Genomic DNA, 16,258 nt, shown 5'->3' on the forward strand with positions numbered 1-16,258 from the left:
CATAACCTGAGAATTCCATCCAAATATACTCCCACCCAAACTTGCTATAATGATAATTCTTTTTGCAGCCAGGAGTCAAAACTAGTGGTTGGACAGAAAACTGGGCAAGCCGGCTAAGGTTAACCATTTTTTCAAAGGCACAAGACAACGCAATCACCTTCCTTTTCACTCAGAAATATTGATACTTTACCATTTCATAGTTTTTTATGCTTAATCTTCACTAACTTCACTAGTAGTTGTGTAGTTTACCTATATAATTCGTTCCTTTCTATCTCATCTTCTTCACTGAATATCTTAAGATGTTTTTTCCAGGCTGTTAAATATTATTAAAGCAAAAATGCTCTCAGGAAGAAATAATATTGCTAAGCGATTACATTTAATAAAAATTTAATGTATATGCTATACTACTTTCTCTGTTCAGATCATCAATCGTGCATTAAAAATATTCTTTATGTTATCTGGGAAGGCAATTAAATCAATAAATCCCAAGAAATTCAGCCGCTTTTCATTTGCTATCATATTTCCAGTTAAGAGTTCATGAGTCCTTGTCTGAATGCTTGCGTTAATATTTTTACTTCATTCTTCTTGTGGAGTTTGTGATTCGTGCGTAGCCCCTGTCGTTATTTATACCAAAGCTGCATGCACTCCGTGCACGCTTTAGTTTTGCACGATATTTTCATGACTTCTAATGTAAATCAATGAAATGGTCTTATGTAATTCAGAAAGGTACCTAAAGGAGCTTTGTATACAATGAAAACTTCATTGTAGCCTGAATGGTGATAATATCGTTGAGATGAAGTTCTACCGTTCATGTTTCCATTCAGACAGAGCGTCGATTCATAGCATCGCCACCACATGACTATTTTCTCTCGCTGCACAGGACGAGGCTGCAAAAATTACTATCATCGCGTGCTGCTCTATGACATTTGGGTCTGTTGGTCATGATGTAAACGAGCGCGTTATCTGGGAAGTACTTCGTCAAACTTAAACAGAGCGCTGAGGAGAGCCACCGTCAGTATGAATGCGGCTTCCGCCCAGAGCGCTTGTGAACGCAACTTCGCTGAAATAAACTACGTGCTTTCAAGCCTTTGCCAGCTCAGAGGCTCCAATTTTATTTGAATGTCGGCAGCAACGCTCGCTTCGCGAGGGCTTCTCTGGATGCTTCACCTCACGCATTTGTCACCACTTGGCGCCAAACTATGGACCGTCGGCTTACGTAATATCTGGATTCGCTGGCATGGCTCATGAATGAAGCGGCCGCACGGAGAAATAAAAAGCAAAAAATAGAGACTTGGTGTCATCTCACACCCGGTTGTGAGTTTCATTGGCCAGCGTCGCGTCTCCGCACTCACGTGCGGCCGTCTTTGGCGTGCCTGGAAAAAGGTTGGCTTACGAACGCCGGCTGCATGACTTAACGCTCTTTCCTGAGTTTTCTTCTCTATATTTGCACCGCTCCACTAGAACACGCCTCTGTCACGTTTCTTACTTCCTACCTGTTCCTCACTGCTCGGCCTCAAGCCGCGGCATGGCGCTTTTGCAGTTTCCAAACAAGGATGACAGCTTCGTTGGCCACGTGCAGTGCATTCATTGACCTCTGCACTGTTCGTTGTACGAGTATCGGTATCAGTTTTTTGCGATTTTGTGACACCGTTAACGGGAATCATTCTGCATGGCTGATTAACGTGGTTTCTGACGCTGAAGAACTGTCTCCGCCTGCGCCCTCAAACTGCGATTGTAGTCGCTCTTGTGAAGCACAGCTGTTGTTCTCCTCGCCACTCGGTTGTTTCGGAGTTTTATCGCTCTTAAAGGTGCACGCGCCAAACAGAATTGTCAATTTTTTAAAAATATTTCAATTTTACATTAATTTTTTATGATCCTACAATCTGCGTCTGTCTCGTGTCGGAGTGTTATGGCAAAATTTTCAGTATAAATATAGACAATGCAGTTTTTTTACGTGCGGTCACCGAAGATTTTGCGCAAATAGTGATTACAACGGCCCCAGCACATCCCGAACTTTGCGGCTTTCGCACAGCGGAGCACCACCATCTCTATATCGCAGTGAAGAGGAGAGATCGAAACATCCGAAAGCCACAGTGCCACATTTTCTGGCTCAAAATTAGAAGCGAATGAGGAAATCAAACCGGAAAAAATTTGCAGTGCGATTGGCTACTTGAGTCACGTGGGCATCAAGCTCCGGCAGTATGCGAGAATTTTGTCGGGGCAGGGTTCAGCGCGAGCGACAGCTAAATGCTGCAAAGTAAATTTTATAAATGATTCTTTTCGACTACCTGGCTCATTGACGGCCTTGACCTCTGTAGATAGCACCGATCTGTTGTGTAAGCAAAATTCAGTGGCGCTGCTGTCACCGGCTAGGACGGCTGGAGGTAAAACTGGAGCTGAAAAGCCGTCGCAACGCCTTCCTTGGTAGAGCCGGCTCGAGACTCTGCCAACGCTTCGCCGGAAGCCCTTTCCCGACTGCTAATTTTGAACGCCTGAGCCTTCACGACCATTCGTCAAATTCTAACGCCGACCAACGGAGCGACTTGTTGGCAGGGTTCGAAATGCTGACTGCTGCAACGACTCCCGCGGCTATAAAAACGGGACAACTGTATAAAAGCGGGACGACGGGGAGAGCGGAAGACTGTAACAACAAGCGAGAGAGATGCTCTGCCAGGTCATCACCGTGCTCCCTTGTGCGAGAGCGCTACGTTCTCGGCCCCTGTGCGAACTAGTAACGCTCTTGTATATTCTTGTTTCGTTAACTCATCCTCGCCTTGGCCGTTTTATCACTCAGCTCTGCGCAGCAATGGTGACACGGTGGGATGCCCAAACGCAACACTGGTGACAGAGATAGAATGCCCGAACGCAACAGCATGTAGCTTAACCAACCGGATGCCTGAGCCGTCTGGCTTTTTATTTATCTGTCTTCGGTACCCAACTCCAGAAAAGACCGAGATATTGTGGGTAAATGTCTGGTATGATATGTCCCTTCCACTTGATCATTTTTCGTGAATTCTTGAAGACAGCCTGAAGATAGTAGCCTTAGGATGTTATAATCAACGCTCGGCTCGAGCTTATTTTGTTCGCTTGTGGCTGCACCTGCGTCAGTAGGCTATCCTTTTGGCATGCTTTGGATAGATGGCGCACACTTCCGTGCCACTATTACCAGGGCACGGTAACTCGGTGGCAGGAGGCGCTGGAGCGTATGCAACAGCAGCGCTAGGATACGCAGAGGTGTGCACAAGAAACAGCCATAAACACATGTGTGGTACCATCTTATACTGATGAATCGAAGTGTACTAAAGGGACCATAAAGCATTGATCGCTTGCACACAAAAGGCAAATTAAAGTACATTTGACAAAAATAGGCAGTCAAACGTATATTAAGACCTCAACCAAATTTACTATCTCTGCTAAGCCGCACAAATACCGTTAACTCGATTGTACGTTCTCTCTGCAAGTGAGCTACGTTTCCCGTGGAGCTCTCCAACGCGCGACGCCTTTGGCCACAATGGTTTCACAATCAATTTATAGCAGGGCTAAGGCGGTGTTATCTCGAACTGTCTGTCATTCACGTAACATGACAGCTGAAGGGCTCTTCAATACCGGCGTTCTTTCTAATTTAAGACACTGAAACACATTCTTCTTCCTTGCCCTGCCGCTCTCTGTGCAACCCAGCTGTTAAATAACCTGCTTCTTAGCAGAGGAAACGCCGCCTAAAGAATGCGGATAGGGGTGCAATCAGAAGCCTTTCGCGAAAGGCAAAGGGGTTCCTAAAACGCACCAGCGTTTAATCAGATTCTGAGGCGGCGGCATGCAGATGCTTTCCTGCTGAAGAGATTGACTCAATGATAAGTACTGCGGTAGCTGGCATCTTTCGTATTCTGTTGGGGCATATGTACTTATCCTCCAAGAATTGAGTCGTAACAAACGTATTTTAACACACTTGATACCGCTTCCTGCAAAGTTAATTTTACGCGAAGGCCAAAAACAAAGCTCTCTCTATGCCAGGACCCCACATTGCTGGCATGTTTACGCAGTAACAGCAGTGGTGATCACGAAGGACCTAGACTACACTCTCCTGCTTATAAGGAATTTCGGTACAGTCGTGGAATTCGATTATGTACAAGACACTGAGGTACCCGTGGCCCACCAAGTGTTTTTGACCATTTCTATCTGCCTGGTATTTCTTTATCTTCTGTTCCTAAGATCCTAATCGCATATGGCCCTTGAAAAGTATCTTGGCTCCGGGTGTACAGATCACAACCTCGTGAGAGCGGGTGCGCTGCATTGCTGACTGCAATAGCTCTCCAGTCCTCGGGACAATTATCTTCGCCTCTCCCAAAGTCTAAAATGCGTTCATTATCGCAGCAGATCGCTGAGCCTGCTGATAATTTACATCGCCCCGCCCCAACGGTTCGACTGCTACCCCTGGATAGACTGAAACGAGCAGGCGACAGCAACCCGACACATTTCAGTGCACACTACCGGACCTCAAGAATGGTTGCTTCGAACAGCATGTGGGCTGTCGGATATCTTCGGGCGAGTGCGCTTCTGTTTGGAGCACTCGTAATAGCGCCCCATATATGGTCTACAACTTTAGCCTCTTCTATCAACCTCACCCTCTACTATGAAGGCCTATGTCCCGACTGCCATGACATTTTTCTGGACCAGCTGTGGCCAACATACGGGAAGCTCGAGGAGCATCTTCATGTAGACCTTGTACCCTTCGGAAAAGCTCCCGCGAATGTTGTAAACGGAACTATTACCTTCAAGTGTCAGCATGGTCCTGGAGAGTGCTACGTCAATGAGGTGCAGACGTGCGCTGTCAAGTACGTTCACCCCACTAGAAAACTTTTGGACTTCGTCGCCTGCATGTTTCGCCAGGAAGATCCCACCAAAGCTGGCCAGCCATGTGCGGAGAAGGTGGGAACCTACTGGCCAGTCCTAGACAAATGCAGCACAGGACCAGAAGGGACGCAGCTTCTCTTCGAGATGGGCAAAAGGACGCACGCACTCAAGCCTCCTATGGAGTCGGTGCCCTACGTGCAAGTCAACGGAGTCCACAACGACACCACGGAGAGCTTGGCGGAGCACGATCTGTTTCACTTCGCCTGCAAGCTTCTGCAACCAGAACCTCCGCGAGTGTGCAGCAAGAAACCCGGTAGCGTCCGTTGCTTCCCAAACTAGCCATTTCATCCTACTCAAACTGATTTCCACATAGCAGCGGTTCACGATCATTTCGAAATAGTAAATTGCTTTTAGATATCTTGTGAATTTATAATCTAGTGAAACACGCGTTTCTCACCTACCTTGTCGCTTTAAGTCTCACGATTTTTTTGTTACTTGAGATTATAAGTGTTTAAGAAGTTGTATGTTGCAAAATAAACGCCTCTGCTCCTCCACGCGTCCTTTTCTGGGCTTTATAGTTTTCCTGCGGTTGAACCATGAGTTCTAGTTTCCTTCTATTTGTGACTAAGTGAAGCAATCGCCCTTGCCATGCACCAACAAGCAAGGCGAAGCCACGTATTTGCTGAATCGTGCAAAGCTGGACAAGTTACACCATCTGTTGGCGCATTTTTCTTCGTAATGTAAATGGTGGGGGCCCCTTTTCTATCATTGGACATTTTATAACAATGCGGCTTCTTTTGTCTGTGCCTTAAATCTCGATATATATTTTCTAACTAAATTTTCCTGGGCCTAAACTACACTAACGTTAATAATTGCCTGAAGTGTAAAGTTCAGAAACACTTTACGGCACAAAATTTACGGACCTTCCTGTTACGTCTGTCGTGTACACGACGACAAAGATGACGGCCGCGCAGAAGCCCGTGCTCTGCGATAGCCCGTTTCACGGGATTGCTGCAGCTTGCTACCGTTCCACTAGCGACAGTTTCCACTGACTTCTTATACCTCTATCACGCGCGGCGTTAACTGCGGTTAAGGTAAACGCGGCTGCTGCTGTTCACACGAAAAAATTAACCATGGTTGGCCCAAATCGACCAGGGCAACATCGCTTTTGTCTCTCAATCTAGGTGAATCCGTGAAAATGGCGTCATCCGTGCCACAAACGTGTAGAATCCGGGGAGCGGCTGTGAGAATTTCCTGGTCACAGGATTGCACCATAGACTCTTCCCATGGCCTATGAGAAGACAAGCTGCCAGCATTACGTGCTCAAAGAGGGCTAAAACACCGGTCTAGCGCGACTTAACTGCGTGTTCCGCAGCTCCTAAAGCCACTGCGTCCAGGAAGGCAAAAAATTGGCAGTGGTTTAGCTCTGGTTGAGCCTGGAGTGACGCGATAGCTACAGCTAGCTGAGTGGAACATGGTCACGTGACCAACCACGTGACAAACCACGTGATCAGCCTCGGCGCCGCGCCACCGGCAGCTGCTCCGAACCACATTGCCAACCACGCGACAGCGAGGCGGCACAGCCACAGGGTGGCGGTGCCGCCATGCTGAAGGCTCGAATCGCTACCGTGATGTAGCTATCGCTACAAAATTTACAATAAAATCTAATCAGTTTAACAGCAGATGCTTACGTCCACATATTTTTTTAATCATGTGTTATCCATAGATATCGCGTACTCAGCCCGACACACGCCCAGAACGTGTTCTAGACTTGAATTTTGCCCTCTGTACATGCAGAATGCACGCATTCACGAGACGATAGCAGCGGAACTCAACTCTGGCCTGCCGGACAATGAAGGCCTGCATACTTGTAAGGCAATAGACATAAATTGGCTATCTTGCAGAAAATAGCATATAACAACGTTATTTTGTGTTCGAGACTGTATGTAATCGGAAGGCTGCGTGGGGGCAAATGCGCTTATGTTTGGCATGCGCTGTGCTCTTGATGTAGCGAATATACAACACGAGTTTTATGGCTAGGATTCTTGACTTTGTGCAGGTAACTTTGTGTCGAGGCTGAAGTTCACATCACGAAATTGTGATTTGTTTTCGATGTTCATTTGACATCGAACATCGGCCTTGTTTACGCCTCCAGCATCATGATGGGTTTCTTGCTTAGTAGCATTCTGTGGAACGCTGTGTTTGCGTTATAAACAATGCATCTGTTATTGTAACGATTATATTCATTCTGCGCTTCTCCAGAATGAAAACCTGCGTGTTAAATTTAAAGATACTAATTCGAGCTCTCGTTTTTATTTTTTTCGTCTATTATCACTGAAGTGCCGCAAGTCAGCTCTGCTTGGGATGGAATTATTTGATTCTGAGAAAATATATTCGTTCACTCAAGTTTTTTCCACTTAAGCAGGGAAAGGATGGTTTTTTCTTGCTTATATCTGCAATATGATAGACCTTTTATTTCATTCAAGAAACTGAATCGCAACGGCACCCCCGGTTCTGGTGGCCAAAGCTGGTCATTCTGCTAGCGCCTCCACAAATTGCTTGGCTAAGTGCCAATGAACGACGACTTCTTAATGGTAGAAAATGGAGTGGTGAGCTGCGAATTATTACACTCCCGCACAAACTAGAATTTTATAACAACTGTTGATCATGATGTCCACAAACAAACATTACAAACCTAGGTATCGGCCATAAAAATAATCTCAAGCTGGTTGAGACATAATTCTTGTATCCTTTCTTTTCAACGTACATCTATATGGAATGGCTGAGCTCTATGTTTATGTGACAGCTTTAAAATCACAACTTTATAAACGCGGCTTTGCGTTTAGTCGCTTCTGCTAAGATTTAGCACTTAAAATGCTTTACTTCATCTAGCAACAAATATTTTTCCCAATGCAGTCCCAAACAGTAAAGAGTAACGTTGCTCAATACAGCCTAGCACTTAAATATGTCATGTGCCATTGTTCAGCCTATACACTTTACGCTAATCCAGGTACGAGATTTCAAACCAGATTTCAGTGCAGAATGCTGCGAGCCACAGACTCGACTTGTCTCTTGCCACGCTTTGTGTGCTATATATTTCACACATACGCCTCAGGATGACTTCCAGCCTTCTGCATGAGCTTCTTAGCTTGTTGCCTAGACACCTCCAGCGAGGTAGTTGGGCATGGATGAGAGGCCTAGGATTGTTGAAAAAAAAACACGATCAATCAGAACAGTGAAAATTATTAGCTGTAAATGAAGGAACAATAGGATTTGCTGAAACTGCATAAAAATAAAATTATGCGTGAAGGAAAGCTCGGCAATGAATCAAGGTTTGTAACCCGTCTTCTTTCATGTTCTATAAAAATTATAAGTGCATACAAATACGATACCTGCACAAAGGGGTTGGCAAGCGAAATTAATGAAAAATGTAAGGCTAAAGAAGAAGATGCGTCGGATGATTTGAAAAGACGAAGACGAGGTGACAGTGTTCTCGAGAGTTTTTGCCAGCGCTACGCTTGTGTGTCTTTTGCCGATCTGATCCCAGACTGCTGCCGTTGCCGTTCCCGTCGCCCCAGTACCTCGTAACAAACCCCCCGTTACATTTGGTGGAGGTGCTGGGTAAAAACATCGGCCCTGGAGCTCCGTAGTCGTGCTCTCCCGGCGCGCACGATGCCTGAGGACGTCCAACACCAGGCCGTACAAGTGGGCCAGGCTGTCATCTGTGCCGGCTCTCTTCGTCAACGGGACCCGACCATTTTCAGCGGGACTGACGAGAACGATGTGGAAGATTGGCTCACATCGTACGAGCGGGTGAGCGTATACAACAAATGGGACGATGTGACGAAGCTAAACAACGTCATCTTTTATCTCGCCGGTGTGGCTAACCTCTGGTATCGCAACCATGAGGCAGATATTCAAACCTGGTCCATTTTTAAGACTAAATTTGCAGACGTATTTGGTCGACCGGCTGTCAGGCAACTCCGAGCCGAACAGCGATTGCGTAAACGATCTCAGCAGGCTAGTGAAAGCTTCACTAGCTACATTGAAGATGTCGTCGACTTGTGCAAGCGGGTCAACGCTCGTATGTCGGAAGCCGACAAGATCCAACACATCTTGAAAGGCATCGATGACGACGCTTTTCAGATGCTTCTAGCGCGCGACTTGCGTACCGTTGCTGAAGTCGTCACGCTGTGTCAAAGCTTTGAGCAGTTGCGCAAGCAGCGGATTCTGACACGCCAGCGGCCACAGCAGGTTGAGTCGCTCGCTGGGCTCACGCCTTCCCCTGACCCCTCGCTGCTACAGCAGATTAAAGACTTCGTGCGGGAAGAAGTGGCACGTCAACTTTCCTTTCTGCCGAGCGCTCACGACCGACCATCATATCTGACTCCAGCGCTCCGACATACAATTCAAGAGCAAGTTGCTGAGGCTCTTTCACCGGCTCATCCGTCACCACCTGTCACGGTTCCGCTGACATACGCTGACGTTGTCGCCAGACCACAACCTGTGGCGGCTCCGCTCACATATGCCGAAGCCGTCGCGAGACCGCCTCCTGTCGCGGCTCCAGTGACATATGCCGATGTCGTAGCAAGACCGCAGCCGCCAATCTATAGTGCGCCTCCGGCGCATTTGCGAGGGCCAGTGGCTTACCGACGACCTACTCCAAGGGTCAGCGATTCCTGGCGCACAACGGACAATCGGCCGATTTGCTTCTTTTGTGGTCTCCCAGGTCATGTAGCTCGGCATTGCCGCCGTCGTCTCCCGGACGCGGAAATTCCTCCCCAAGCTCCTGGGTACTGGCCCCCACCGAGTCAGTACTCTGTACCAGCTGCGCCGCCGCAAAGTCGTACTTCCTCGCCGGACCGTTCTACCCTCTCCAGCCGCCGGCCCTCTTCTCCACGACGCCGGTCTATTTCGCCTATGCGACGTCGCCCCACCGCTAACCAGGAGGAAAACTAGGCGCCGCAGTTCCTGAGGCGAGAACTGCGTCCACAACGAACTTCGAAAGGCCTCATCCGTCAGCCGCTAACCTCATTGAAATTTCCGTCGACGGCGTTTCTGTCATGGCGCTTGTCGACACTGGTGCTGCCGTTTCCGTCATGGACGCAAAGCTGTGTAGTTCTTTAAGAAAAGTAAGGACGCCAATTGCTGGACTCTCACTGCGCACCGCCAGCGCTCAGAACATCCAGCCGTCAGCAGCGTGTACCGCTCGCGTTGTAATCCAGGGGACCATTTATGCCGTCGAATTCGTCGTACTGCCCTGCTGTTCTCATGCTGTTATCCTGGGCTGGGATTTCCTATCGCGCCATGCTGCTATCATCGATTGTGCTCGAGCTGAAGTCGAGTTCTCTCACCTGCCCGAAGCTGTCTTGGACACTGCCCCTCCTGGTGCCTGTGTTAAGGCCCTAGTTGCCGAAGACATTGACCTGCCTCCCTGCTCTTCAGTCCTCGTACCCCTCTCTTGCGGCCCTCTTCGCGACGACACTGTCCTCTTCACTCCGTCCCCTATCTTTCTGCACCGCAAGTGTCTGCCTCTGCCATACGCTGAACTGACTATATCCGCTGGCCTCTCCGTACTGTTCGTGTCTAACCCATTCTCGTTCCCCAACGCCTTGCGCCTAGGTGAATGTCTCGGCACGGTACAACCATTCGCGTCTCTGCTCATCCGCGAAGAGACGGACGACGCGCCGCACCTCTCCATAGCCGCACTCAGCCCACCTACTGCTGCGCCCGATCCCTCCTCAACCGAAGCATTCCTTCGCTCCATCGACGACAACCTTCCAGCGCCGCAAAGGGCACAGCTTCTCACTTTACTTAATCAGTTTCGCTCATCATTTGACTCACATCGAAGTTCCTTGGGCCAAACTTCCACTGTCACCCATGCCATCGACACAGGTGACCACGCACCGCTGCGACAACGTCCCTATCGTGTGTCTGTCGCCGAGCGCCAAGTTATTGAAGACCAAGTCGACAAGATGCTCCAGAGCGGCGTCATTCAGCCCTCAAGCAGCCCATGGGCGTCGCCTGTGGTGCTCGTCAAAAAGAAGGATGGCTCCATACGCTTCTGTGTAGATTACCGCCGCCTTAATAAGATTACGCGCAAAGATGTCTATCCCCTCCCGCGCATAGACGACGCTCTGGACTCTTTGCAAGGGGCCGAACTCTTTTCATCTCTTGATTTGCGTTCCGGGTACTGGCAAGTTCCTATGAAAGAAGCCGATCGCCCCAAAACCGCCTTTGTGACACCGGATGGCTTGTATGAATTTACGGTGATGCCCTTCGGGCTTTGTAACGCCCCCGCGACTTTTGAGAGGATGATGGACACCATTTTGCGCGGACTTAAGTGGAAGACATGCCTTTGCTACCTCGACGACATTGTGGTCTTTTCCCCGGACTTTGACACCCACCTCTCCCGTTTGAAGCACGTCTTGACCTGCCTCTCTGACGCCGGCCTGCAGCTGAACTTAAAAAAATGCCGTTTTGCCGCTCGTCAATTAACCATCTTAGGTCATGTTGTCTCTAAGCAGGGCGTCAGTCCCGACCCAGCGAAACTTCGTGCTGTGGTTGACTTTCCCAAACCTACCTCCATCAAAGACCTGCGCAGCTTCCTGGGTTTGTGCTCATATTTCCGCCGGTTTATTCGCAACTTTGCGTCCATTGCTGCGCCTTTGACTCAACTGCTGTCTGGAAGTGCGGATTTATCACTGTGGTCTCCAGCGTGCGACGACGCATACACCACCTTGCGCCGTCTCCTCACGGCGCCGCCCATTCTGCGCCATTTCGACTCGGCCGCTCCTACCGAAGTGCACACGGACGCCAGCGGTGTTGGCCTCGGCGCTGTCCTCGCCCAACGAAAGCCTGGCTTTGACGAATACGTCGTTGCTTATGCTAGCCGCACACTCACACCAGCAGAACGCAACTACTCCGTAACTGAAAAAGAGTGTTTGGCGATTGTATGGGCCCTCGCGAAGTTTCGACCGTACATTTATGGGCGCCCTTTTGACGTTGTGACCGACCACCATGCGCTCTGTTGGCTTTGCAACCTGAAAGACCCCTCCGGCCGCCTCGCTAGGTGGGCCCTTCGCTTGCAAGAATATGATATCCGCGTCGTGTATCGCACCGGCTGCAAGCATCAAGACGCCGATGCACTGTCACGCTGCCCCCTTCCAGCCGAGATCGCCAGCCTTTCCACCTCCGACGCTTCTCTGCCCTTGCTTCGCCTCAGCGACATGCCTTCAGCGCAACGCATGGATCCCTGGATCGCTTCCCTTCTCGACTTTCTCGCCAACCCGACGGCTGCTTCACCGTCACGTGCGCTCCGCCGCCAAGCTGCCCATTTTGCGATCCGCGACACCCTACTTTATCGCCGTAACTACAACTCCGAAGGTCGCAAGTGGCTGCTCGTTATTCCACGTCACTTACGCTCGGAGATATGCGCATACTTCCATGCTGCCCCCCACAGCGGTCACGCGGGCGTTTTCAAGACCTACACCCGCATACGGCTGCGCTACTACTGGCGCGGAATGTACACCTTTATCATGAAGTACGTGCGCGCATGCATTCCCTGCCAACGTCGCAAGACACCTCCCCATCGTTCTGCTGCTGAGCTGCAGCCGTTACCATGCCCTCCACGCCCGTTCGACCGCGTTGGCATTAATTTATACGGTCCGCTTCCATACACTGCAAACGGCAACCGTTGGGCTATAGTAGCGGTGGATCACCTTACACGATATGCCGAAACTGCTGCCCTTCCGGCTGCCACAGCGACGGACGTCGCCTCCTTCATTTTGCACCGATTCATCCTTCGCCACGGTGCACCTCGTGAACTGCTCAGTGACCGAGGCCGCGTGTTCTTATCTGAGGTGGTGAAGGCGCTTCTCAAAGAGTGCAACACGATTCACCGAACTACCACCGCCTATCATCCGCAGACCAATGGCCTCACTGAGCGATTTAACCGCACACTCGGAGACATGCTCTCCAAGTACGTCGCTTCTGACCACACGAATTGGGATCTCGTCCTTCCGTACGTTACTTATGCGTACAATACCGCTACGCAGTCTACCACCGGATTCTCTCCTTTCTTCCTACTTTACGGCCGCCAACCCTCTGCTACTATCGACACTATCCTCCCTTACCGCCCTGATGAATCCGAATATCGACCTGTTTCCGACGCCGCGCAACACGCCGAAGCCTGCCGCCAAATTGCCCGGTCACTCACCACTGACACCCAGCATCGCCAGCGCTCCCGCCTCGACCAAGACCAAACCCCACCGAACTACACTTCTGGTGCACTTGTGTGGCTCTGGATACCTTCAGGAACTCCCGGTCTCTCCTCAAAATTTCTTGCGAAGTACCATGGTCCCTACCGTGTGCTGGAGCGCACCTCTCCGGTCAATTATATCGTGGAACCCCTCACGCCGTCTCCTGATCTCCGCCGCCGAGGACGGGAGACCGTTCATGTCCAGCGCCTCAAGCCCTACTACGACCCCGCCGTCTTGCCATCATCCTAAGTCGCCAGGATGGCTCCTCTTGTCCCCGGGGTGATTGTAAGGCTAAAGAAGAAGATGCGTCGGATGATTTGAAAAGACGAAGACGAGGTGACAGTGTTCTCGAGAGTTTTTGCCAGCGCTACGCTTGTGTGTCTTTTGCCGATCTGATCCCAGACTGCTGCCGTTGCCGTTCCCGTCGCCCCAGTACCTCGTAACAAACCCCCCGTTACAAAAAAAATATTTCTTTAATTTTATCACGAAAATAAGTGAAGTTTCAGAAAAGTAAAACAACAGACTATGGCCCCGTAGGCCCCTTAATCAAGACAATCGACTTATGCTTCTTTAAGCTTCTGTCCGCATGTGTTTCGACGTGTGTCGTGTAAATCGCATGTAAACACCGGTTTACAGGTGGGCTTCTAAGCAGAATGCCCAACGAGAGCGCCTACGGCCCTCGCTTGGGAACGAGTTTATAGTGTCCAACAGCTTGATGAATACACAAACAAAAATAAAAGGCTGCACAGCACTCGGACTGGAAACCTATCGCGTTCGTGTTGTCACGGTACACGCCCACGTACAAGAGCTAGAGTGTTCGGCCTCAGCCATTTCCGCTTTCTCAACTTTCTCTGAAGGGTTGCCACTTCGGTTTCAGCGTTAGCACAGGCAAACTCACAAGACCTATAGAACCAAGTGACACGGTCGATTGCGCAAAATACTTGTCGGACTACATCGACGAAATGCACTATGAACGCGCTATCCACGCGCAAGAATGAATCTCTTAGACAGCATATTTATTTTTGTGTGATTGCTTTGCATGCATTCACAACCCGACTTATTTTGCCACCCCTTCTCTACAGAGATAGCTGCATGTTCTCTAACACAACACGCCCTCGACTCTACGTGCTCACCGCTGATTGCTACGACGAAGTTAGCAGCAACTAATGTGACACACATACAGCGTGACGAATAGAGTCACCTCCGGTGAGCGCGGCGCTTCTTTCCCGCAAATTAGTGGCAAAGTCGCCAACGTCCTTACCTCATATAAAGCTGCACAGCACTCTGCCAACACGGTGCCGACACGTTTTCGTTTGTCACAGATATCGTCGACACAGGATTACTTCGGCTTCTTCCCGGCCGATTAACGAGGATCGACAGCCATGCCCTCGCCGTAAATTCGGTCTGATAGCCTCTGGTGTCCTTCCAGAATGCCAAAATTAAGTGCTGAGTGGCAAAGAAGTGATCAGGCTAAAAAAAAAACAGTGCGAATTTGGGCACAAGCAAGGAACGCCCACACATTCATAAGCGACTAGCTATTCGTGGACCCCCAATCATGGCATGTTGACAGACTTTGCAGCACCCCCTGAAGTTGATTTTGCTCGGGAATAAGACCGAATTTGCGGCTACGGGGCGGCTGTATAAGCGCACTAACAGACGTAAGTACGTCTTTACGGAACCTGCATCTACGTCTTTACGCTTTTACGGATCATACATTTGCGGTAATGTATAAATCTTGTTAATTAGGGTCATACTCCATATAACAGTTGAATCTGTTCAGCATACACTGAAAGGCCATAAGAATGAATGCCTGCTTATAATTTAAGCATTTTCTGCAGCCTCATGTCAACCACGCATTGTATCTCGTAGTCTTTGGTTTCGTTTCATAACTTAAATATGACTTTTACGTTTAAGAAGGCTTCATGCGACTTTATGAAAACGCATATCACTTTATTTCCACCCACATTTCCTATCTCATTTAGATATTTAGCTTAAAGGGACACTGAGGAGAAATTAAGTTGGCTTGTATCGATAGAATACCAGCTGCTGATCAGAAAAACGCCGCTCTTACTGAAAACAAGGTTCCTGTAAGGCAGAAAATAGCAAGAAACAAAATACAGGTATCGCCACCACAGGCCAATCTCGCAAATACAAGCGTGACGACGTCATAGAACAAGAGACGCCATCTTGGAGGAATTTTCATTCCTACATGGGGCCGCGAATCTCTGAATCTGACAAAAGAAGGTAGCGCGGTTCAATATTGAAGTAAGTTTTGTTTTAAAACCGATAGTGCACTTTTATCAAGCAAGGAAGGCAGACAAAAAACAACCTGAATGTTAGAAGCGAAGAAAACCGATGCCTGGCTGCGCCACAGGCGGCCAGGAGAGTTTCGATTTTTTATGGCGCTTCTCGTCTATGAGCTTTGCGTGCCCCGTGGTTTTGTTTTTGACGCGCCTCGATTTACAAGCGCCGAACAGCAAGCAGTGCCGCTTCAAGTGCTGGTTAACCTTTGAAGGAGCCTGTTAAGGCTTGCCTGATGATCGCCACGGTCGATGAAAAACTATGATGGCACGATGGTCGGTGATCGTACAGAGAGTTAGCAGTATAAAGAGCACTGGTGCTTTCGTACGCTCGCCCGGTGAAATGTTCCCGGCTGTGCCAGTCAACTTCAACCTACTTACCGGAAATCGTTTATTAGGGACGGGGGCCAATGTACAAGGCAGTTAAGAAAAATTGCTGATGACCTAGCTCTGTTAGGCCAGGATATACGTTGCGAAAGCGCGGAGATTTCTGCATCGGAAGAGTGCATTCACTAGATGCACCTTTATTGATAAATCTACCCTTAGTGTCCTATATACATAGCGTTTTGTGTGTTTTTGTTGAGTGTTTTTGGCTTAATGCTATGAGCCAAAGCCAGGCACTAGAGAAAAAAAAAGCCGTCGTGGCGAGCGGTAGTGTCTCCGCCTTACACAGCAAAGGCCCTGGTTCGATTTCAAGCATCAGCACAGGAGTTTTTTTTTTCTTTTTATTCAGTGAGTGGGCGGGCGGTATCAGTGGCTCTCATAGATGCCGCCACCGAATACGTTGGTTAGCGGTTAAGCGCAGGCTCTGTTAAGGCGCGTTTATGCTCCGGCGTAACGCGCGCG

General features: G+C 49.2%; 1 protein-coding gene across 1 annotated transcript; it reads left to right on the top strand.

The window, feature by feature from the left end:
• The first annotated feature begins 4,518 nt into the window (after positions 1 to 4,518).
• LOC144129715 (gamma-interferon-inducible lysosomal thiol reductase-like) lies at positions 4,519 to 5,380 on the top strand. Its single transcript, XM_077663812.1, has one exon. The coding sequence runs from the start codon at positions 4,519 to 4,521 to the stop codon at positions 5,188 to 5,190; it is 672 nt and encodes a 223-aa protein (XP_077519938.1). The 3' UTR covers positions 5,191 to 5,380.
• Positions 5,381 to 16,258: the final 10,878 nt, after the last annotated feature.

The sequence above is a fragment of the Amblyomma americanum genome, chromosome 4, assembly GCF_052857255.1.
Source record: "Amblyomma americanum isolate KBUSLIRL-KWMA chromosome 4, ASM5285725v1, whole genome shotgun sequence".
Classification (NCBI taxonomy): Eukaryota; Metazoa; Arthropoda; class Arachnida; order Ixodida; family Ixodidae; genus Amblyomma; species Amblyomma americanum.